The sequence below is a fragment of the Podarcis bocagei genome, assembly GCF_964188305.1.
Source record: "Podarcis bocagei genome assembly, chromosome: 9".
Classification (NCBI taxonomy): domain Eukaryota; kingdom Metazoa; phylum Chordata; class Lepidosauria; order Squamata; family Lacertidae; genus Podarcis; species Podarcis bocagei.
In genome coordinates, this window is record NC_138134.1 from 78,117,415 (window position 1) to 78,142,161 (window position 24,747).

Below are 24,747 nucleotides of genomic sequence, written 5' to 3' on the forward strand. Positions count from 1 at the left end.
ACAAATGAGCAGTTCAAAGAGTGAAGATATAACGTCTTATCAAGCAATATGGGAAGCCACAGAAAAATAAGAATGGTAACATATGATGTTCTTAACATGCATTATGTGAAAACTGGGGGGGGGGATTAATAGAATTGTTTTTATGCATACATGAAATAGACCATCCAAATAGGCAAAGGCACTTCTATAGAGGATGTTCCATCTTTCTCCAAATCCTGCCTTAGCCCTACTATCTTTGAACATAGACTTGGGCTCCACCCTGTGGTAGGGTTGCCATACATCTGGGTTTTCCCAGACACATCTCCATTTTTAGGGTCTACATCCCCATCCTCGAGGATTTTTAGAATTTGCCAAAATTTCGGGGGGGGGGGGTTCTTTTCTTCCTTTGGTACCAAGACAAGCCCCAAAGGAGCATATTTGTGCTTGGGAACTCCCACTCCAGGAGTGTGACATAGAACACCTGTGCCCCGGGAAGTGGTGTGTCTGGGAGCTTTCCTTCCCAGCCAGAGAGTGTGCATGTGCAACGCAAGTCCAATGTGCCCCCATCCCACAACCCTGCCAGAGCTGTCTCTCTCTCTACTGGCTCCCTTGGACCTGACATGGGAACCAAGAGAAGGCAGAAGCACAGTCGGCCTCAATCTTTTGTTTCATGTTTCTGTGTACATAGTTATGAGGGGTTTCTAGCATATGAAGCTTATCAGAGTCCAATTCAGAGTTTGTGCAGATCTATCTTTCTTTCCAAGTACAGTTCTTGATGAGTTGCCATTGGTTGAAGGTCAGTTGCATGCAGGGCTTTTTTCCATTTGGAACTCGCTTGAACTCAGTTCTGACACCTCTCAGGTGGACACCATTGTGAGAGAGTTCATGGTCAGTTCTGGTACCCTTTTTTTCTGGAAAAATAGCACTGGTGGCATGTATGTTTTGATGATGACACATTTATTAAATGTAGACCAAAAACGTTGAAATTTGAATGTTTCTGTTCCTTGTCTTTGTGCTTTAACTTTGCAAATGAAGATTTACACTAATGCACTTTGCCATATTTCCTGGTACAAGTGTTGAGATAGAAAGCTTTCCAATATTACTAGCAGAGTTTATGAGGAGTAAGGATTCTTCTGGGGGATATGCTTTGAAGGTAAAGTATGTACCCGGCCTAAATAAAAAATAAAACTAATAACTTTTTTTGGGGGGGAATAGTATATCAAATCTGAAACCAACATTTTCCTAGGTTTCTGCTTTATGTGGAATGCTGATTGGATGTGATCAGCAGCCAATCAGGAAATGGTATAGCCTAAATGGGAGGAGTTCTGGAATGCCTGACATCACAAGGAAGGTGGTTCTTAGCCAGTGGAAGGATGAAAAACCCTTAGAAGGAAATTAGGGAAAAGATTGTTCCATGGCAACACCAAGGTATCCAAACAGAACGAGATCTGAGGGGTGTAACACTTTCCTTACAAGCTATGATATTTGCAGGGACTCATTCCAGGACTGAAAGGTCACCAAGAGGGAAAATGATAAGGAGCTTTTATAAGCTACAGGTGGTTTTTCTCTTTCAAATACTAGGCCTCAGGGTCATCCAATGAAACAGAGTGGTGGAACATTTGAGGGCTGTCTACAGGTGCTGTATTACCAGTTGTATCACTGTATTACTGGCTGTTTGGCCAATAGCAACCATCAGGCAAGCAAGAGGTTCTTTGGATTCCACTGGTCAGAGACTCTTAGGTAGAGACAAACTCTTATTAATTGGTAAACATCAGGAAAGAAATTGATCAGCAACCTGGAATGCAGTCTAATACAAAGCCAACAGCAACAGGACTAAACTACAAAGCTAGCAATATAACCAATAAGCAAAATATCTCAGGCAACAACAACAACAAAACAGATAGAATAGGTTTAGTTCTTCATGTCTCTCCAGCCAATGGAGATCTGGAAGGCTCATCTGGGATACTTCAGACTGATAGATGGTCGTTCTCTTCACATTCTGGAATGGAGCATAGAACAATGTATCAAGATCTCCCTGTCTCCTTCAGCTTCTGGCCCTTATATGCCATATTTTTCCTTGTATAAGACTAGGTTTTTTAAACTAAAAATTTAGGTTTAAATTGGGGCTCGTTTTATACATGGGTTGTGCTGAGGGGTGTTTTGTTAATTTGGAGTCCCCCAAAATAGGGGGTGTCTTATACATGGGGGCATCTTATAGACGGAAAAATATGGTAGTCTGTAGCGTAGGTCTCATGCCAAGCTGGCAACAGATGTAATTCATGATGTAATTCCATTCCCATTCTTTGATCTGGCTTGGGAGTCAACACATGTGGGCATGAGAGCCTTCATTTGCATTCTTTATCTGTGCAGTTCAGGCAATGTAAGGTTACTTTCCTTGTTCCCAGTCAACTGCTTCCTCCTTCCTTCCCCCATGCAGTCAGGTGTTTGATGGCTGGCCAAGCCATGAAGTTCCTTTCACTTCTTCTCAAACAGCCAGGTTCCTTATATTAAAGCTCCAGCTACATTGCAGACCAGGAGCATCACATTCTGTTTTATTCCCTGGCAATACAGGTGCCCTGCTCTGATTCATGGGCCCAATTTATTTATCCAGATCTAGAGCATGATCCAGAAAATATAAGTCTTTGGGAAACCCATTTACTTGCATATCAAGGGCTGCTAGATCAGTTGGCTTTGAAATGGGATTAGACAACAGCCGCCTTCTTTCTTTCTTTTAGCCACAGCATCAGATGTCAAGCTGGGTCTTTGCAAAAAGAAAACAAAATGGCACACTTGGAGAGCTTCCCCTCTACTTCTTTTCCAGGTCCAACTCGTGGTGTCCAAAGTCTTGCTAGATTCAATTGGATTTATAGAGTGAAAAATACTGTATATTGGACTCAACAACGTCTTTACGGGAAAGGATGGTCTAATACTGGTGCCACTTTCTACCTAATGTGCTCATAATCTTATTCTCCATTTGTTGTTGTCTTATTCTAGCTTGTTGTTTCCTAAACACAACTGAGAGGATGGAGCAGCCAGCGCCCGCAAATCCTGCAACACTATCGGCAGCTATAACTGATGGTCTGTATACTGCACAGTCATATGGGATGAGGTTTCTCATAAAGTAGAGGAATGCATGGGAAATGCACAATGTTCTGTCTGCTTCTTTTCCATGTCCAACTTGTGGTCTCTAAAGTCTTTTTATTATTATTTATTTATTTCGTTTTTCAAATTAAAATTTTACAATCAAATATCAACATACAATATAAAAACAACAACAACAACAACAACAATCTTTATTACGGTCCAGAGACCCAACAAATCATTACAAATCAGTACACAGTTCATACAGCCTACCTCCAGGTTAATCAAGCATTTTGTTTAGAATATAGGGCTCATTTGTTCTTGCAACCACCGATAAAAACTTTGCCACTGCTAATGTTCTAACTTTTGTCCAGTCTTCCAGTAGGAACCTGACATAGTGAGCTTCTGATTTTCCCAGGAAAGGTACCAGCAAAGGGTAGTATCAGTTCAGCCCTGGCCTGCTCATATTTTGCACCATTAAACTACAAGTGGTATTCCAACCACACTAAGAATTTTAGCTGTTTACAGTGGTTTTAAAAATAGATTATAAACTTTCCCCATTCCTTAAAATTTTCCTGATTTCTGATTCATTTTTGCCATTTCGGCATAATCCACCAACTTTATCTGCCATTCTTCTCTGGCAGGGAGGTCATCTTGTTTCCATCTCTGGGCCAATAACATCCTCGCAGCCATGGTCATGTACATTGTCTTTTCTGCTCCTTTGGGATTTTGGCGCCTAGAATTCCTAACAGAAAGTATTTGAGGTTTTTTAGGGGGGGAATTAAACTTTTCCCCCAATTTATTAAATATCATTTCCCAAAATTCTTTTACTACATTACATGTCCACCACATTTGATAAAAGGTGCTGTCAGGGGTTCAGGAGCAGAGGCGAGGGCAAGGGAGGAAACAGAGAGCGAGGGGGAGGAGGCAGAGGAAAAGATGAGTGATGACGACGACCCGAGATCTCCGAGTCTTTCCAGTGAATCAGAAGATTCACAGAAAGGAGCACCAGTGGCCAGAACAAGGGGGGAACCTAGGGGGACACCCCAGGAAGAAGGGTCCAGAGGGGGCTCAGAGGGGAGCAGTTGGAAATCGGGACCAGCGTCACCAACAGAGAGCAGGGGAGAAGAAGGGCGTCAGGTATCAAGCGCTGGCAGCTCGCAACAGGAGGGAGGGCACGAGTCAGGAGTAGCCACACCTCCATCAGGGAGCGAAGAAACGGTCAGGAGGAAAGTGGAAGGTTGGGCGCGCGCGCCAAGTTCAAATACACAGGAAGGTGGCGCAGTAAGCAGCCCGGAAAGGGAGCCAGGTCCTAAAGCCCGGCGCAAGGAGACAGGAGGGTCCGGGGGGTCCGCGTCAGAAGAATCCCGGAAGGAAGAGACCACGGGGGGCAGAGGGACCCAGAGAAGAACGGTCAGGCGGAAAAGGTGGAGTAAGACTAGGTTAGTAAGCTGGTGCACAGGGGGCGGAGACTCAGACGGAGCTTCGCCGGTCTAACCCATAAGACGTAGAGCTGCACGCAGCAGCTTGAGAATGGAAACTGTAACTCAATAAAGACTTTTATAAAGTGAACGCTGGCTAGCGTGATCCTCTGTGAGCTAGGATCTGGAAGCAGCTCTGACAGGTGCCTTCTTTTCCCTTATATTTCCAACATATATTTGACCCTGTTTTATACATTTTTGCTAATTGATTGGGAGTTAAATACCAACGATATATCATTTTCATATAGTTTCCTTTCAGCGTGCAACATGCTGTGAATTTTAAATTCCAATTCCCTAAGTTCTCCCATGCTGCAAGTTGTATATTATACCCAAAATCTTTCACCCCGTGTATCATTGGCTGATTAGGGCATGCCCAGGTGTCGCCCGGATCCCCCTGGTTGAAATTATCAATTTGTCCCTTGGCATGGGGACATTCCCAGGGGAGCTGAAGGAAGCAGTGGTATGTCCGCTCTTAAAGAAAACTTCACCAGATCCTTTAGATCTATCCAATTACCGCCCAGTTTCAAATCTTCCATGTCTGGGTAAGGTAATTGAGAGAGCGGTTGCTGAACAGCTTGGTAGGTTTCTGGAGGAAACACCGGCTTTAGATCCATTTCAGTCTGGGTTCCGTCCTGGATTCAGGACCGAGACAGCTCTGGTTGCCCTAACAGATGATCTCCGTAGACAACTAGGGGATGAGGGAACAGTTCGGGAATATATACACGGTAACTTATTAAAAATTAGGCAATAAGTAAAGGACAATACAATATTACTGATGTCCACAGCTGAAGAAAGGAAAAATTACTGTAATTTAATTGGCTGCTCCTCTTAACATCAGTTCATAACTGTTGTTTGCAAATGCTTACTGAAGTCCTATAAACTAGATATCCAGGAGCTTAGAGAAGAATAGAATGCAAATGAGAATGCTATATTATCAGTAAATATATGAATTATTTGAAAAGCAATTGTAATGAACAGATTATGCTTGTAGGACTGCAAGAAGTTCTGTAAGGAGGATTATTTGAAATATTGCAAGAAAAACTATGAAAAGAATTATTAGTTAATGATAATTAAGAGTAATAGAGAAATGAAGAAATGCAGAACAAGTGATAAAGAACGGGAAATCATCCGTTCTTTATCAAAGTCTAAAACTTTGTATAAGATAAGAATTTATGTTAAATGATTGTTGGAAATGATATGTTTAAAAAAACTAATAAAAATGTGGAGAGAGAGAGAATGCTATATTATCTAAAAGATTTTTCAATACCTTTGAATCCATATGGAACATCTTTTTGGTATAAGATGTAGACTGATCCAGCAAATGAAAAAGAAAGACATTTCAGTTATATTGGACTCAACAATGTCTTTACAGGAAATACTGATAGACGCCAAAGTTAAATGTTGGAAATGCCTCACTGAGACGTATTTTTGGCCTGATGTTGTTGTCCATTTCAACTTTGTACCGATGAAATCCTTGACATTTGTAGATGTGCATCTATTTTAAAAATTATGTTCCTGTAATAGGGAGATTAAGTGCAGGAGAATAAAAGCAAATTCTGTGAGCTTTCATGCTTGACAAGAGACTAATACTCTGAGCTTGGAAGGGAAAACACCCACCATCCAACCAATGTGTTCATAGTCGTAATAATAATAATAATAATAATAATAATAATAATAATAATAATGATAATAATAATGATAATAATAATTTATTTATACCCCGCCCATCTGGCTGGGCCTCCCCAGGCACTCTGGGCGGCTTCCATAGAAACCAAAAATACAGTAAAATATCACACGTTAAAAACTTCCCTGAACAGGGCTGCCTTAAGATGTCTTAATAGCTTGTTGTTTCACAGATGCAGCTGAGAGGATGGAAAAGTCCGGAACTGGTGGAGCATCCAAAAAGGATTCAGCAGCAGCAAAAGGAACTTGTGGTCTGTATACAGCACAGTCATATTGGATGAGGTTTCTCATAAAGTAGAGGAAGGCATGGGAAAGGGAAGTTGATGGAGAGACAGGCAGGGAGTGGAACCAGTCATGTTGTGCTAGGGAGGAGTGCAGAGAAAAGCACACACAGCTCTTTGGGTGCCAGAGATCCACTAATCCCCATAGAAACCCCAGGATCCAGCCCACTCTTTGCTGCTGGCTGTGGTGTTCCTTTACTCTGTGCAGCCAGGAATTGCTCTACCATTAGGCAGAATAAGGTAGTTGCCTCAGGAAGCAGGTGCTGTGGTGGGCAGAGATGGGTAGACCACACAAGCTGCACTGCACCTCCTCAGTTAGTCTGCTGCCCCATCAGCAGCATCAAAATAAGAGCCAATGGCCAGCCCAGCCCAGCTTCTGTATGTGGCATTATGTGCACAGAGGGAGCATCTTGTCATTTGTTTGGGGAGCAGAAAGTCCTTTAGTATCAAAGGCTACTGTCTTCTGATCCAGACATTGGTCAGAAAAGCTTCCTCAAGCAGCAAGGTATCCCCCCTTGCTTCCTCCACCTGCTCAACCACCCAGATTACCACCCCTTGAACAGTTGACTGTCTCTGGCTGAGGCTACCACAGCATATGGAAACCCCTTTTCCTGGAGTGGCAATGGTATGTTGGCTTGTTGCTATTTAATCGTTGAGTTGTGTCTGACTCTTCGTGACCCCCTGGACCAGAGCACACCAGGCACTCCTGTCTTCCACTGCCTCCCACAGTTTGGTCAAACTCATGTTGGTAGCTTCGAGGACACTGTTGGCTACTGATGGCTAAATCAGAATTTTCTTTCTTCAAGCATCTGCTTTTCAGGACATGGTTACCTTCTTAAAATCTCCAACGGGTGAAAGATTTATCATTCTTGAGATGTTCATCCTTACTGCCATGACACTGCTGCTTTTCCTTCTATGTAAGTACATAATTAGCATTCTTTGCAACTAATGTCATGTGCTTTGCTTAAATGCCAATAGCATTTCCAAAAAGTGATGGCAGGATCCACCTTCCATTTATCCCTTTCATCTCTCTTTGATATCAGGGGTTGAGTTACAGCTGTCACCCAGAGAGCAATGACACTGTTTTGTTCTCCCTGAATAAGTGAGTTCCAGCTCTTGGAACAAGAGGCACAGGCTGACACAAGTCCCTGGGACACCCTGGGCAATTCCCTTTCCCAGTTGCCATTCTCTGCTCCTTTCCCAACTAATCCTCATTTGCTTTGGAAGACCCCCCCATTCCTGATCCTCGCCAGCCTGCCCTCTGCTAGGGCTCCAGTCCCCTGAAGGAAAGTGCTTGGGGAAAACAGGCTGCAGAGGATAAGGCCATGGCCAAAGTCGGTGAGTCCAGAGCCTACCTAAATATCTAGATATATGCAGGGCTTTTTTCAATCGGAATTCATCAGGGCTCAGTTCCAGCCCTTCTCAGGTGGGCTCTGTTGCTAATCTAAGAGAACAAGGGAGATATTCAAGGTGAGTTTGGCACCTCTTTCTCCAGAAAAATAGCACTGGATAAATGAACACATAACCTATTTGTAAACTAGTTCATTTTTAAATGGCACTCCAAAGTAAGCAAAGCTCAGGGGGAGGGAACCAAATAATCCAAGACTTTACATATTTTAAGCAAACGGCAGGCCATGAGGCAGCTTGGCAAATGCAAGTCTCTAGGACAAAGAGGACAAGTGTATCTAGACACCAAAAAATCTAAAGCTTTCAAAGGAAGGCCAACTATCTGATGACAGAAGCAACAGGCCAAATGGAAACAGGACTTCAGAGCACCAGGGCAGCCACAATCAAGGGACAGGAAACATCAATATCAGGGCTGGGAGCAGAAAATATTAATAGAATCCTTATTCATGTTTTTGTTGATTTGATTTTTTATTCACTCTTCTCCCTAAGCTCCCAGGGCACGTTACAAGTCAGCATTTAAAATTCAATGTTAAAAGCAGTTTGAAACCAAGTATCCCCCTCCCCCAGGTCACCAGACTAGTAAGCTAGAACAGAATTTCTTCATTTCTTTTCTACCTACCTCCTCCTTAGATCAGAAGGAATTAAAAAAAAGAGCTGATTTTCAAGTGGCAATGACCATGATTCGAAGCATTGTTGTTGGGATTGATTCAACCTATAAGGACAAGGATGGTAAGCATTTTATATACAAATCCTCACTTTTGCTAGAACATGTTTAATTTAAACAGACTTCAATTCCTGTAGTTCCCTTTGGGATTCATATTGTGTGAGCAAAACATTCAGTGAAACTCATCACCCAATAGAGTTTATCACTTTTTCACTGCTCAGCATGAAGAAAAGCAGATGGTTGTGATTCTCACGTCTCCCCACTAGAAATGCTGTCCTTCCCCATCACACTGTAATTCACAATGTTTGTGCTAGTGCTATATTTTAGCACTAGTGCAAAGGAACTTTGCCCCCACTTCTCCCTGCATGCCATCACCAAAACTGCACATCAGAACAGAATGGAGGGAAAGGGTCTGAAGATTGCATTGCACAAGGAGAAATTCCTGAGCTTACAGAACGCCCTCTTTAGAACTATGTGGAAGGCAACCCAATATTCATCAGAAAAAGAGTTTGGGTGCCTGTATTTTCTTAGATTTCAGAAAGCATAATAGAAAACTGTAAAGTAATCTTTGCATATTTCGCTTTACTGTGTGACTCAGTGGGGAATTGTTTTGTGACCCTGTGATTCCCAGCAGAAAAGGAGGACAAAGGAGGGGAACATTAGAGATACTTCATGAGCCACTTTCAATATGAGAATAGGAGAGCGGATTGCATGGGTCTCTGGTCTGATCCAGCTGCAGGATTCTTCTGAGGCTTTTCATTGGTGATCTCAGCCACAGAGAATCAAGTCTGTCCTCATATTAATAAGAACCCCATCCTGGAGCTCTGCTTCTTGTTTCAAGCTAAAGTGTTTTAAAATGTTTGGAAACGGTTTCTTAATATTTGCAGATTGTTATTTCAGATACTCCTGCCTTAAACTGTTTCAAATCTTTTAGACTTCCAAATACTCGCTGTAGTTCAAAACTTATCAGAGGAAGTGCGGCATTTTGCCATCAAAAATGATCAACTGCAAAAGGAAATTGGTAAGCTACCCTATGATGTAGTGCAGTGGGATCCTGCCCTGATTCTGCCCCAGCTGAAAGCCCCTCCTCTAGCTGAAAACTCTTAGAACCAGAGCAGAGAGCTGTCCTCCTTTTCAGGTCAGCTAAAAGACCTGTCCTTTACTATATTCATCCATGGAAGAGAGGTTCTTGAACAGCACATCTGAGGCAACCTCTGACAACTTGGTCAGAGAGACTGCTGGGCAGTGGAGTGATTGGTGCAACAACAAAATCTCTCTGGTTTCACAAGCCCATCATCAGAAAGAAACCCTCAAGCCTACTCACATAGTGAATTGGCTCTTTGGCATGTGGGATAAAATACCTGCAGACCATAGCAACTCTCACTCTACAAACAGGCCTGTTTTGGTGCCACGGCAAGTACCCAGACGGCCAAACCTAGGTCAGGATAGGATCCTCCATTTATCTGCACAGGTCTCTAAGGTGGGCTTTCCTTCACTGGGAACACTTGCTTTATAGGTAAAGAGATTATAATGATGTTTATAAAGCTTTTTATGAAAAAGCAGAGAAGGGGAATGAGTTCTGAAATATTCTATGATTGGATATCATGTACCAAATCAGAACACAGCTGCTCAGAATCCTTAGTCTGGACTCAAGCTCAGGAAAACACAGACCAGTGAATACATAACACCCTTCTCCCTTAGACATGAACACTCATCCCTGTCAACACAAATATTCATCAAAGTAGTGTGGGCAGTGCCTCACCCACTGAGATGGGTGAAGCTCATCCCCTTGGGTTGTTGGGGATCCTGATGGAGCTGGAGCTGGTGTCATGGGTGACACTGGTGTCATTGCCTTCACACTGTCTGGTGTCGCAGAGTTGGGGCCCCATTCCTCAGCTCTACCCTGGGCCGCAGGTTCTCATCAGGTACATCAGCCTGTGAGTCAGGCTGATTGTTCACCTTGTGTTCTGGCATGGTAGCAGTGGCTGGCGCTGGGGCATCAGACAGGCAGCAACATATTTAGTCCACATGCCGGCAGTGGACCTGAACATCTGGTGTGGCAAGCTTGTCGCCCCGGTAACAGCAGTGGAGATAAACACAGGGTGATCTCCATAGTTTGGGATGTAGACAGGGTCATCAGGTGTGAAGGACCTGGGGGCCGCTGGAGCCCCTTGGCCAGGAGGCCGATCAGATGCAAGATTTGGGTGCAGCCAATCCAGGAATGATGCCAGCTTCTGGTTTATAAGGAGCTCTGCTTGGCTTCAACCTGTGGCAATGCAGGGTTTGAGGTGCTGCTGCAGCAGGAAATCAACTAAGCTCTTGTTCCAGTCCCCCTGGGCAATCTGGGTGAGGGATTCCTTGGTGGTCCTCACCATTCTCTAAGCCTGTCCATTCGTTGATGGATGGAACGGTGCTGCTGTGACATGCCGGATTAGGTTGTTGGCCATGAACTTCTGGAACTCGGCTGACATGAACTGTACTCCATGATCTGACATGATGGTGTCTGGCAGGCCGTGTAGGGTGAAGAAAGACCCACAGCAGGGCCCAGATGACAATCCTGGAGGTCATTGCTGAGACGGGCACCACCTCAAGCCACTTTGACAAGGAGTCCACAATGATCAAGAATGTCTGACCTTGGCATGGACCAGCAAAATTGATGTGGAGTCTTGACCATGGTGTGCATGTCATCTCCTACCTTTGGATTGGGGCCTGAGGCATGGATGGTCAGGACTCTTGTCAGGCCTGGCAGTGCTGGACCCAATCTTCTACTGCTGCATTACTGCCTGGCCACCAGATGTAGCTACTGGCCAGAGCTTCCATATGGACAATGCCTGGGTGACTGACATGGAGAGCCTCCAGCACTCTGGTCCACAGCTTAGCAGGGATCATGACCCAGTTTCCCCACAGAAGGCATCCCTTGTGAACTGACAGCTCATGTTGCTGGGAAACAAATGGGGAGAATTCTGCATCAAGGTGATTCGCTGGGCACCTCCTCCACATCCAGTTGAGGACACAGGAGATGGACACATGAGTGTGTGGTGACATCCATGGCATGGAGCGGCACCTGGGGAAGAGTCTCCAGCAACATCACACTGTGGGCTGGGGATGGGTCAATGTCTATGTCTAGTAATGGCAGGTAGCTTAGGGCATCTGCGTGGCCCAGGCTCTTGCCAGGAACGTTGTGCAGCATGTAGTCATATGCCCTGAGAAAGATGGACCACCTTAGCATCCTCAGGGACAGGACCTGGGGCGTCTTCTAATCAGAAGCAAAAAGGCCCAGCAGAGGCATGTGGTCACTTATGATAATGAAGTGGTGGCCATAGGTGTAGTCATGGAACTTCTTTACTTCTGCTACGATAGCAAGGGCCTCCTTGTCAATCTGGACATAATTGCATTCCGTAGATGACAAAGTTCTGGAGTAGAATGCATTGGGGGCCTCTCACCCATCTGGCTACTGGTGGCTGAGGACTGCGCCAGTTCCATATGGGGAGGTGTGACAGGCAAGCACAACAAGCTTGGTCTCATCAAAATGAGTAAGGACTCTTTCAGGGGAGAGCAGCTGTTTGACAGCTTTGAAAGCAGCCTTTTGAGCATCGCCCCAGATCCAAGGAGATTTCTTGTACAAAAGCCAGTGCAGGTCCTCCACAATTGCAGCCTTGTGTGGAAGAAAGGAATGGCACGACTGGATAGCATGTACTGAGTCAGAACACAGGGGCTCAGAATCCTTAGTCCATATTCAAATTCAGGCAAGCACAGAGCATTGAATACATAATAGGTAAAGTGATTATAAAATAGCTTATAAAGCTTTAGATGCGAAAGCAGAGACGGGGAACGAATGCAAATTGCATCACTTGTGCATAAAAACAAGCGAAGGATGGTCAGCACGAAAACACACATTTTGTGGATGTTGTATAATGCCATTTCCCCTCTTTTTCTTTGACCTTGGGAAATATGATTGCCTTTAAAGACATTATGCCAAAACCAGACCTAAACCCTGATTAAAATGGATCTAGAAAATCAGTTTCCTCCAAGAGCACCTGGATCTGGTCCACGACCACCCACTCAAGAACCTTGCCCAGGAAGGTGAGATTAGCAGCTGATGGACTGTTACTTAGATTTTTATGAGCCCAGGGAATAACAACAACAACAACAACAACAACAACAACAGCAACAACAGCAGCAACAACAACAACAACAATTTATTTATATTCTGCCCATTAGGCTGGGTTTCTTAAGGAGTGATTTTACCACTGCCTCTGCTCTGGACACCCTTTAAGATTTATCTGCTGTAACAGAAGGGTCATGAAGGGTCACTTTTATCCTCAAAATACTTTGCAAACAAATCACAGAAAGCTGCTTTCAGTTCTCCCATCTCCTTCAGGCCAGACTGTAGCAGGCCCTACTCTACCCAAGAAAGCTCTGCTGCATGGCACAATGGAGGAAGCTAAGCCTTCACTGCCACTTGGTAGGCTCGAGGATGAGCCCTCACCAGTGTTCAATTGCATTCAACCAGATTTTTCCTCCACACACGTTCAAGCCATTTCCCAGCTTCTTTCTTTCCCCTAACCTCTGCAGTATACCAGGGGGCCAAACAGGCTGAATGAAGTGGGAGAGGGAGCTCAGGACCAATCGTGTCAATGGCCCAAGCCAAGATGTCAAGGAAAAAAACAACTATCCGACTTTCAGAAGACCTCTGTTCAGGGAAGTTTTTAATGGTTGGACTCCAGTTGTGTTTTATTTTGTTGGAATTCACCCAGAGTAGCTGAGGAAAACCCAGTTAGATGGGCAGCATATTATAAAGTATCATTGCCGTCGGCGTCGGCGTCATCATCATCATCTTTATTCAGCTGTTCCACAGCTTGGCCAAAACTTGGCAGGAGCACCACCCACTTTCAGATGAGATGGAAAATCCCCCAGAGGCATTTGGAAGCCCACTGGAACCATCCTGTCAGCTCAGGCAGGGAGACTGCTGGGCAGCAAACCAGGTGGTAAACCAGCAGAATCCCTCATCTGTCCCAGTTGCCCCCTCTAGATTCCCCTCCCCACCTCCGCAACTGGAGAGTTAGCCTAGAGAGAGAAACAGGATTTTGATAAACCACAGCTACTCCCCCTCTCCATCCTTCAAGTCTGCCCTGATGCTGCCCGAAGTATCCAGGTGGAAACAAGTAGGTGAGGTTCTTGACTGCGCTCCCTGTTCCAGCTATGCCCACTGTCAGGGAACTGCCATCGGAGCCAGAGGGAGAGGGAGGAGTCCAGAGGGATTCCGGAGAGCGTCCCGGGAGGGAGAGAAGCAGCCCATCTTCTGGGGAAGGAAATCAGCGTAGCACCAGTGGAGAAGGGGGGCAGATGGGGGAATCGGCAAGGTGGCTCCATGACTCTTCGCTGGAGACCAGCGGGGAGAGCACTGGTCCTCCGCTGCCCACACCCTCCTTGCGCAGAAGGCTTCCGCGCAGGGAGAGTAGGCGGCGACTAGGCGTCAAAGAACTTTTATGCTGGAAGAAGTTCAAGAAACGCCCACTGACAGATTCTGCCAGCGATTGAGACAGCCACAGGTGAATGGCTGTCCGGACAGTGAGAGTTCACCCAGGTAACCCAGCCAGGGGTGGTGCCGATTTACGCACGAGCAACCCCTAGAACCATTACACCCGGACTTCCGGGTTAGCGCGGAAGGCAAATGGCGGATTCCCTCCGAGCTCCGGAGGGAATCTGCTCCGTGGAAGACGGGTCCTGACGCGGCGGCGATGCGGGGACCCTTAGAAACCAGAGGCGCGGATGCCTGTGGACCTGGTGACTCAGCGGGTACCATTTGCGCCCCCCGACCCGCGAAGAAGCCTTTTTGAAGGCTGCGGAGCGGGTGATGGAGGGTGGCGTGGTGCTGTGAGTAAACCGCTTCTTCTACGGAGTGAAGCCGCAAGCCATGGCCGGAGAGCGCTGACTTTTTTCTTTGAACATTCGGACTGCAAAAAGAACAACCCGTGAGTAGTACGGAAATTGGACTTAAAAATCTCCTTTCCTTTGAATTCGGTACGATCGGGGGAAGCGTTAAAAGGAAGTCCCCACCCCACCCCACCCGTTTTGCAGATAATTTAAAGCAAGGATTGGATAACTAAGGTCGAGAGACCACTTCTCTCTGTGTGAGACAAAGTTATTAATTCCACGATTTGGCATTTGAAGTTTTGTGCTGGAGGAGGAAATTGACTTTTAGGAGCTGACGTGCACCCCCCCCCCCCCGGGATCCGGGAGTGATCCACGAGAGAGCCTGTTGAGGAGATACAAAGAGTTTGACAGCTGTCAAATGAGCTGTCAAATTTTGGAAAATTTGCTTTATGCTATTTCTGCTGGTTGGTTTTGATTTACCTGACTTTAAGTCGTTGAAAATAAAGAAGATACAAAATAAAAACCTGATTGTTGGAGAAAGAATACAAAGTAACTAGAATCCCTCTAGAGGGGATTCTGAGACACTACAATGGCTGTAGATGGAAAATTACAGGCTGAGCTGGATAGGACGTTCTTTCTCCTGGGAAAGTTGCAAGATCAGAATAGAGCTTTGGCTACAGACCTAACGACCTTGAATTCTAAAGTAAATAAATTTGTGGACTGTGTCAAGGACTTGATTCAAGAAAATTCTGCAGCTAAACAGGAGGAGACGTGTTGAATTGAAGGAGTGGGAAGGAGGAGCTGAATTGCCGCAAGAGAAAAAGGACAACCAGAGGCCTGAAAGAATGGATTACAAAGAAAACAAGAACTGGATGATGAGAAAGTGGTTTGAACTTGAGAATCGAGATTGGAGAGATCTTCCTATGGGGAGATCGGAAGACATATGGATTGCAAATTTGATCAAGACGAAAATTGGAGCTCTTGGGACATTTGGGACATTTGGACTTAAAAGGAACAAGATACATGATTTGGGCTCCGATTTTGAGTATGGAGGTCTGGTTGGAAGAAACATAGATCCCACTGGGACAGAGCTTCTCCGAGATTCGATGTCCAACATAAAGGATTACCAACAAAACCGGCAGAGAGGGGCTGAGAGAAATTTGAGAGCCTCGGATGTGAGGAATCCAGGCTGAGAACTGATAGACTGTGGATACTCTTTGGGGATCGAAACCGGGAAGGGGGGGGAGAGAGTTTTGGAATCCAAAGGGTGTACAATTATATCTTGTTTTATGTTATTATGTTCTTTATTCTTTTAATTAGTTTAAAAATTGGGAAATTTGTGGAAGGGAATGTGGGTCGACCTTAGAAAAGGATTTAAATGATGAGTAACGGAATTTAATTGAGGGTTAAAACTAAAATTTGGTTAATTAAGAAGAATTAAGTAAAATATTAATAGGGTGAAAGTTGGAGACAAGAACTTGCTGAGTTAACTATTGGAATTAGGATGCAAGAAGGGGGGTGTGGGGAAGTCATGGAAAGTGGTTAAGAAAGTAAGGTTTTGAAATTATGCTTGTTTGTTTTTGTGTTTGTGTGATGTCTATATAAACTATGAAAACCCAATAAAAGTTTTATTAAAAAAAAATAATAGAACCATTACACCCACCCAGCTATTTACTGCAGCATCAACATCAGCATGGGTTGATGAGTTAATGTTTTTCTTTTTTTTAAGATTTCTGAGCTTCCTAGATTAATATATGTTATCATGTGCCCGGAGAAATGAACTTCACAAAAGTAATTGAAATCTGCACAGGCATACAAGGTGGTTCCCCTTAAATTCCTTATCTTGTTTTCTTTTTCTCTTCTTCCTCCATACCTGGCTGACTCAAAGACATCATCTCTAAAAATGTGGATGATGGTTGGGTTTTATTTGCAACGGCATACTATTGGTTTTCTCATCGGCCACAAACATGGATGAATTCCCAAAAAGAGTGTGAGAGGGAAGGCGCCAAGCTAATGTCTCTGGAAACAGCAGTAGAACAGGTGAGCATCAAAGCAGAGTATTGAAATGGGCCTTCAAAAATCATATTGTTAGAAAAGCTTTATATAATGTTTGGATAAGATATAAAGATCTGTTGGAAAACAAAACCCCTAGATGGTTGTCACCCTTGGAGGCTAAGGCACTGAAAAAGCTCAATATGGAGGCCGGATGGCCAAAGTATTGGGAAATTTTGGAACAAGATGGAGATAAATTGAAGCTACAGAGTCATGAGAAATTGAAACCCAAAGTACGAGATTGGCTCCATTATGATCAAATATGATCATAATGATCAAACTGAATTGTTAGAACCCAATACTAAGAACTTATCAAGAATGTATAATTTGCTGCTGAAATGGAATACACAAGATGAAACAGTTAAATCGGCTATGATTAAGTGGGCACAGGACATTGGTCATAACATTATGTTTGCTGACTGGGAATGGTTGTGGAACACCGGGATAAAATTCACGGCATGTAATGCCTTAAAGGAAAATATTATGAAAATGATCTACAGGTGGTACATGACCCCAGTCAAGCTAGTAAAAATACACCATTTGCCTGACAATAAGTGTTGGAAATGTAAAGAAATTGAAGGTACTTTCTATCACCTTTGGTGGACGTGCCCAAAGATTAAGGCTTTCTGGGAAATGATATATAATGAAATGAAAAAGGTACTTAAATGTACTTTCCCTAAGAAGCCAGAGGCCTTTCTCTTGGGCATTGTCAGCCAATTGGTGTCAAAGAAGGACAGAACTTTTTTTATGTACGCTACGACAGCAGCAAGAATACTCATCGCAAAGTATTGGAAGACACAAGATCTACCCACCGTGGAAGAATGGCAGATGAAAGTGATGGACTATATGACACTGGCTGAGATGACTGGCAGAATCCGTGATCAGAGGAAAGAGACGGCGGAAGAGGACTGGAAGAAATTCAAAATTTATCTTAAGAACTATTATAAAATTGAGGAATGTTAAAATGTTGAGGTGTTGAGAGAAAAAGGGATACAGTGACATAAGATAAAGTTAAAGAAAGGACTAAGAAGACATATATTTGAAAAAATTGCTTAGAAGCTGCTGAAATAACTTTGTAAATTGGGATGCAGAAAGGGGAGGTATGGGGGAGTCCGAGAAAGGAGGATTATGGAAAAAAGGATATGAAATTATACATGTTTGTTTGTCTTTTTATCTGTTTGTATTGTCTAAAAAATGTTGTAAAACCAATAAAAAATTTATATATATAAAAAAGCAGAGTATTGAAAAGGTAGGGGATCTCCTTGAGTCAAAGGGCTCCTATCATCACTATCCATTTAAGAAGGTACAATCCACCTGTATGCAGGCAACACAGCAACTCCATCAGTCAAGCCAAGGGGTGGGTGGGGCAGGGAACAGCTGCTACCATCTGGGGCTAACTAAGGTTTCTTGGTGCTGCTGAGCTCTAATAGAATGAAGCTGGCAGTCAGGAAGAAGGTCTTGAAGGAGGAGGAGTAGATACTTGAGGGAAATCTTGTAGATTCTTCCTCTGCTCTTTGAGATGTACTGAGTGCTCAGAAAAAAAGGCTTCCCTCACCACCCTAACCCTCTGGCATGAGGAGATCATGGAGATGACTCTAGAGCAGTGTTTCCCAACCACTGTTCCGCGGCACACTAGTGTGCCGCGAGATGTTGCCTGGTGTGCCGCGGGAAAAAATAAAAAATTCAAAAGATTTTTTTTTTTTAAGTCAAATTTTCGATTGGGGCGCCGTCACTAGATGACCCCTGGGGTTCCCTCCCTCCCTCCCGCTCTGCGCCTCCCTCCTCCTCCTCCTCCAGGGAGGCCCTTCCTAGCTCTCGGCCAAGGCTTGGCGGCTGCCACTCACTTACTCGCTCGCCCACCCGTCCCTCCATCCCTGCACCCGGCCTCTCCCCCTCCGTCCCCGGCGCGGGGGCTGCCGGGATCCGTAGTCCCCTCGCCCTTGGGCTCCGCGCCCGCGCGGGGTGCGCGAACTACGTTTCCCAGCGTGGCCTGGCGGGCCGGGCGTTTTGTTTGAAGCGCTCTTCTCCCGGCCATGGAATGAGCGCAGCGGCGGCGGCCGGGTGGGCAGGGGCTCTTCCGCGCAGACCCCGCGCAGCCTGCCTGCGCCCCCGCGGAGATCGGGCGGCAGGATGGAGCCCGGGGATCCCCGCGGAGGTGGAGCGGCGGAGGCGGAGGCTGCCCCCCAGGTAGGGCTGCGTCGGGGGTTTTTTATTTTTGCAATGCTGCATCTGCGCCGGAGGGGACGCATCGGACCGCGGGGAGACCCCTTGGTGGGCATGCAAGGCAATGCATGCGTGCAGGCGTTGCATGGAGTGCAGTGCAATGCAATGGCAACGCGGCGCCCTGCATGCATGCATGCAACTTCCACCGGCGCTCCGGACTTGGCAGGTGAGGGGGGTCCCCAGTGGGCGGCAGAGAGAGCCGGGAGGGCGAAGGGGAGCCGGGGGGGAGCAGCGCTGCTCCCCGAGCCGAGCCCGGGGGGAAACTTCGGCGTCGTTGCGCCGGGTGTTGGAAGTGGAGGCTGGCAGGGGCCCCTCACCTGCAAAACCTGGTCGCCTCTCATATATTTCGTGCATTGCATTCATCGCCCGCTTTCTCCTCCAAGGAGCTCCCGGGGGCGCGCGTGGTTCTCCCCGTGTTATCCTCGCAACAACAGCCCTGCGAGGTGGGTCAGGCGAGTGGCCCAAGGGAGCACCCAGGGATTGTCCTGGCCAGGTGGGGTGATTTGAACCCTGCTCTCTGCCCGGTCTTCGTCCTCATTTAGCCCCCACATGTGCATGACTGTGCATGACTGAGGTTTCCCCCCCTCGTCTTAGCTATGGTGTGAGTCTGTGCTGTTAATTAATGGGGTTCTGCCTTCGGAGAAGATGAGCCAGCCCTCAAGGAGGTGATTATGTAATTTGCTAGCAATTCATGTCCCTCCCGGCGTGACGCTGCGCGCTGACGTCACGGGGCTGTAATGGTGGTGTGCCTCGAGATTTTTTTCATGAAACAAGTGTGCCTTTGCCCAAAAAAGGTTGGGAAACACTGCTCTAGAGGAGCTTGCAAGGTATATCCCTCTCCCAGCCCCTTAACCCTGGCAGAGGGGCTACCGTGGTGCTGCAGGGCACAGACATAGGTGAGACCCCATTGTCATCCCATCAAGCATACCACAACCAGACTGATTCCAATAGCTCTGGAACCAACAAACAAACATGGATACAGATATTGGAGTATTTGCCACACAGGGTCACTGTCCCGCTAGATGGTTCCAAGATGAACTGTTTTATGGCACAGTCATTTACAGTATCTGGAAATTTTAACTCTGTGTCATGGCTGGAAGACATATGTAGTCAGTCTTGGTGAGGGCAGGTGAAGTTACCCTTCACTACAATATTTTCTCTTGATTCCATCAGCAGCAGCATCATAACTTGGATCAGGGGGACAATAGCACATCCTCAGTACAAAATTATTCTTGGTGCTTGATGCAGCCATACTTGGAATACCATAGTTTTGATCACGGCTTCCTCCAAAAATATGGATTTGGCTTTCAAAGGTGACACCTGTGTCTTTTGAAATGTGTTTGTTTTATGCCTGTTGGATGTTTGTAAAGGGCTATAGTAGCTCAGAGAAAGGGACATTGTCTAGAAAGGCTTTGAGAGAACTGCCTTGCTCCTCATTCCTACTGAAAATTTTCTTGTTTTTCTTTCTCCCCACCCCTACCCTAGCAATTTGTGGTGAATGAAGTAAAACTCCGAAGAAACCTTTTTTGGATTGGACTCTTTAAAGACAACCAAGCAAAATGGAAATGGCTGTCAGGCACAGTACCTAAAGTCCAGTAAGTTTTTGAAGAAATATTTGCTATTTCTTCTAGCTGTTTCCTAGTTCTGCTGGATGTCTCAGTGGCATTTGATACCATCGACCATAGCATCCTTCTGGACCGTCTTGAGGGGCTGGGGGCACTGTTATACAGTGGTTCCGCTCCTTCCTCCTGGGCCGTGTTCAGAAAGTGGTGGGGGGGGATGAGTGTTCAGACCCCTGGGCTCTCACTTGTGGGGTGCCTCAGGGTTCTGTCCTCTCCCCCATGCTTTTCAACATTTACATGCAGCCGCTGGGAGAGATCATCAGGAGGTTTGGGCTGGGTGTTCATCAGTATGCGGATGATACCCAGCTCTACCTCTCTTTCAAATCAGAACCATTGAAGGCGGTGAAGGTCCTGTGTGAGTGTCTGGAGGCGGTTGGAGGATGGATGGCGGCTAACAGATTGAGGTTGAATCCTGACAAGACAGAAGTACTGTTTTGGGGGGACAGGAGGCGGGCAGGTGTGGAGGATTCCCTGGTCCTGAATGGGGTAACTGTGCCCCTGAAGGACCAGGTGCGCAGCCTGGGAGTCATTTTGGACTCACAGCTGTCCATGGAGGCACAGGTCAAATCTGTGTCCAGGGCAGCTGTTTACCAGCTCCATCTGGTACGTAGGCTGAGACCCTATCTGCCTGCGGACTGTCTCGCCAGAGTGGTGCATGCTCTGGTTATCTCCCGCTTGGACTACTGCAATGCACTCTACGTGGGGCTACCTTTGAAGGTGACTCGGAAACTACAACTAATCCAGAATGTGGCAGCTAGACTGGTGACTGGGGGCGGCCGCCGAGACCATATAACACCCGTCTTGAAAGACCTACATTGGCTCCCAGTAAGTTTCCGAGCACAATTCAAAGTGTTGGTGCTGACCTTTAAAGCCCTAAATGGCCTCGGTTCAGTATACCTGAAGGAGCGTCTCCACCCCCATCATTCTGCCCGGACGCTGAGGTCCAGCGCCGAGGGCCTTCTGGCGGTTCCCTCATTGCGAGAAGCAAAGCTACAGGGAACCAGGCAGAGGGCCTTCTCGGTAGTGGCGCCCACCCTGTGGAACGCCCTCCCAGCAGATGTCAAAGCGATAAACAACTACCTGACATTCAGAAGACATCTTAAGGCAGCCCTGTTCAGGGAAGTTTTTAACATGTGATATTTTATTGTATTTTTGGTTTCTATGGAAGCTGCCCAGAGTGGCTGGGGAGGCCCAGCCGGATGGGCGGGGTATAAATAATAAATTATTATTATTATTATTATTATTATTATTATTATTATTATTAATGGCATGCATTCCAAAAAGTTGCAGATTCTGTTTACGTAATTGATCCTTTCCCTCCCCAAATACATTTTGCCATGCAATTTTCTCTACTACCAAAGATCTACATATGTACTCCTCCACATCATTGTCCCGGTGAGTGACTGGTGCTTTTCACTATGTTGGAGAGGCAGGAAGGCTACTCTTCCTGCTTCTCTAACCTAATGAATGTGGTGATTCGGAAGAGGCTGAAGGCATGCTTTTAAATGGTTTGTGCTCCTTAGTTCAGCTTCAAAAGGACTTGCAGGAACCTAAAGCTGAGCAACACTGTCAGCTGGCAGTTTAAGACACTTCATGGTTCCCTTTAAGTATCTAACAACTCTTTTCAGCTTGTGTGGATGGATGTACAAGGTCAGAGTAAGATCTCACTCATCCACAGCTTGGTAGTAGAACAGAGAACTGGACTGGCATTTATTACCAAGGCTGCATTAACAGGGGCTGCTTTCAATTTTGCAAGGCCTCCTGGAACAAAATCCAATGACATTCATCTTCATTGATGCACCCAGTACCAACCACTAATCCTTTTTGTCAAAGGTATTGAGTAAACTTTACAAGCAGGCAGTGGGGTTGTATAATACTAGCTGGGAACTTAAATCCTGTATGCCAGTGGTTCCCAGTACTGCAGACCTATTATTTTTCAAAAGCCACACCATGGGCCACCCTACCTTTGAACATTTTAATATCTCTGTGGCAGTTTTTGTTATGTGAACGACACCATGTAGCCCCTGGGTGGGTGGTCTGTGGACCACCAATTGGGAACCACTGCTGTTTGTGATCTTAGACTTGATTAAAGGGCAGGTCTCACCCAAACATCTCATGGGAGTAAAAAAAAACACCTACTACACCGTTACTAGTAATATCAATTTAATAGATTCACAGAGAGCTAAAAATGAGGGAGTTATAGAATACATTTATCACAGAATTTTAGTGCTGTGTAGTGGGACTTGATTCAGTATACAATGGACACTGGAGAATGCAAGTGACAATAAAAGTGAGGCTAGGGTGATACCTTTGTCAACTATGGATAATTGATTAAAGTAAACTTAGAACCAGCATGTTAGATTTAGATAAGATATATATATGAGAGATATCATATCATTTCAATCAAGCAACCCTATAATGGCTTTGTGGTTATAGATTATATTTTGCAATTCATTTGAGGACATAGCTATGTTTGTTTCTGTATAGTGTCACTGCTCTCCTCATGCATGGGGTGGGCCCTTTAGTAAAGGTAAAGGTACCCCTGCCCGTACGGGCCAGTCTTGCCAGACTCTAGGGTTGTGCGCTCATCTCAGTTCGAAAGCACCCCCGGGTGCAAGTAGATAAATAGGGACCGCTTACCAACGGGAAGGTAAACAGCGTTCTGTGTGCTGCGCTGGCTCCCCAGATGCAGCTTGTCACGCTGGCCACGTGACCCGGAAGTGTCTGCAGACAGTGCTGGCTCCCGACCGATAGAGTGAGATGAGCGCACAACCCTAGAGTCTGGCAAGACTGGCCTGCACGGGCAGTGGTACCTTTACCTTTATGAGAAATCACTTCATGTGAAAAGAAAAGAGACAGTCTTGACCCACAGTTGTTGTTGGGATTTTGAATACGTGCAGCTTCACACAGAGTCAATTAGGAGTTGGCCAACAGCCAAGGCAATGTAGAGGAGTAAAATCTGCCTGGAGATATAGAGGCCTGGAGACAGCTCCCTCATTGGTCAAGCTCACTCATGGGAATAATGATTTATGGCCTATTGACTGGAATGTGTTAGTATAGCGTTGAGAGTTGAGTGTTAGTGTAAGAGTCGTGTGGCAAGAGAGCTAAAGATCCATGTTGTGCTCTGTTCCTGTAAATAGTAACTTGAAGTCCACTGTACATAAGAAACACCTATAAGTAACAAGTAAATGATTCCTGCTTCATCCATCCTGCCTGCAACCGATTGCTTTCGTGAACTCTGCGTATACTCTGCTAAGGTCCTGCAACAAGTTAGAAAGTTGCGAAACACCAATAGTTGTTGTTGTTGTTTTCCTTACATGGTTAGAATTCTAAAATATGGGGAGAAAAATCCATCACACTTGTGAGTGGATGTTAAGAGAGAAAGAGCTGAACATCTTTTTAATGATAGAAGGCAAGGGGAGCGGGTAAAGAAGTAGACATCCAATCTTGATTGATCAAGGCTGCTATTTCTCTTCTTTTCAGCTTCTGGAAAAGGGGTGAGCCAAATAGAGCCGCGAGGCACAACTGTGGTGTACTGGCCTTTAATTGCCGCGGAAGTTGCTGGGCAGCATTAAACTGTGAGCAAATGACACAGTATATTTGCAAGAAGGTGCCGAATGATGCTTGGCTCTAAGAAGACACTTTCAAGATGAACGAAACTGGATCTCATGATCACTACACAAAACCAAAACCAAGAGATCACCCCTCCCTGCTGTTTTAGTGCACAATCCACACTCTGCCATCTGGATTATGCGACTCTTTGGCATCAGCCCTCAAAAACACCTTGAGAAGACCTTATTCTGCAAGCTCAAACGTAGATTGGCTACGAAAATAAAGAATGGAAGGGTCCAGTCATAGCCTGTTTTCTGTTTCATGTATTTATTTGCAATGCATACCAATATTTGTTTCCTTACTCTATGTGTTTGATGCCCCATTGCCCCTTCTGATCTCCATGGTTGCTACCTTACAAGGCACATAAGGACAACCATGCATGCCAGGCAATGAGAATGGGGGTCACCCAGCGTTTGGTGTCCCCTTCTAGCAGACTAATCACAAATACAACTTTGGCTTCATCACTGGAAACTCTGGTGCCCTTAGTCTCATGTAGAGCTAACATTGGGAAACAAACACAGTGAACTGCTCTCGATTTCTTCAGAACTTGGCAGGGGGCAAGACTGGGGTCAACACCAGTGCGGGCACAGCACTGGCAGCATGTGCTGGTGCTTTCATGGCATTCATGGTAGCAGGGGTGCCAACTTGAATAAAATATTGGGGGTGAAGCAGGTAAGCTCCCCCCTGCATAACTGATCACAAGACAGTGCACTCACATCATCTGAATGGCAATGCCCATGAACTTTGGGGAGGCGGCCCCCTAAAATATTTTATGGGGGCCTTTA

At 45.7% G+C, this 24,747-nt stretch overlaps 1 protein-coding gene across 1 annotated transcript; it reads left to right on the top strand.

The window, feature by feature from the left end:
* The first annotated feature begins 1,301 nt into the window (after positions 1 to 1,301).
* LOC308594321 (CD209 antigen-like protein D) lies at positions 1,302 to 24,207 on the top strand. Its single transcript, XM_081207400.1, has 9 exons — positions 1,302 to 1,407; positions 2,974 to 3,057; positions 6,398 to 6,475; positions 7,312 to 7,422; positions 8,543 to 8,641; positions 9,511 to 9,597; positions 16,342 to 16,493; positions 20,214 to 20,323; positions 23,834 to 24,207. Exons 2-9 carry the CDS (start codon positions 3,003 to 3,005, stop codon positions 23,982 to 23,984), a joined length of 843 nt encoding a protein of 280 aa, XP_081063526.1. The 5' UTR covers positions 1,302 to 1,407; positions 2,974 to 3,002; the 3' UTR covers positions 23,985 to 24,207.
* The last annotated feature ends 540 nt before the right edge of the window (positions 24,208 to 24,747 follow it).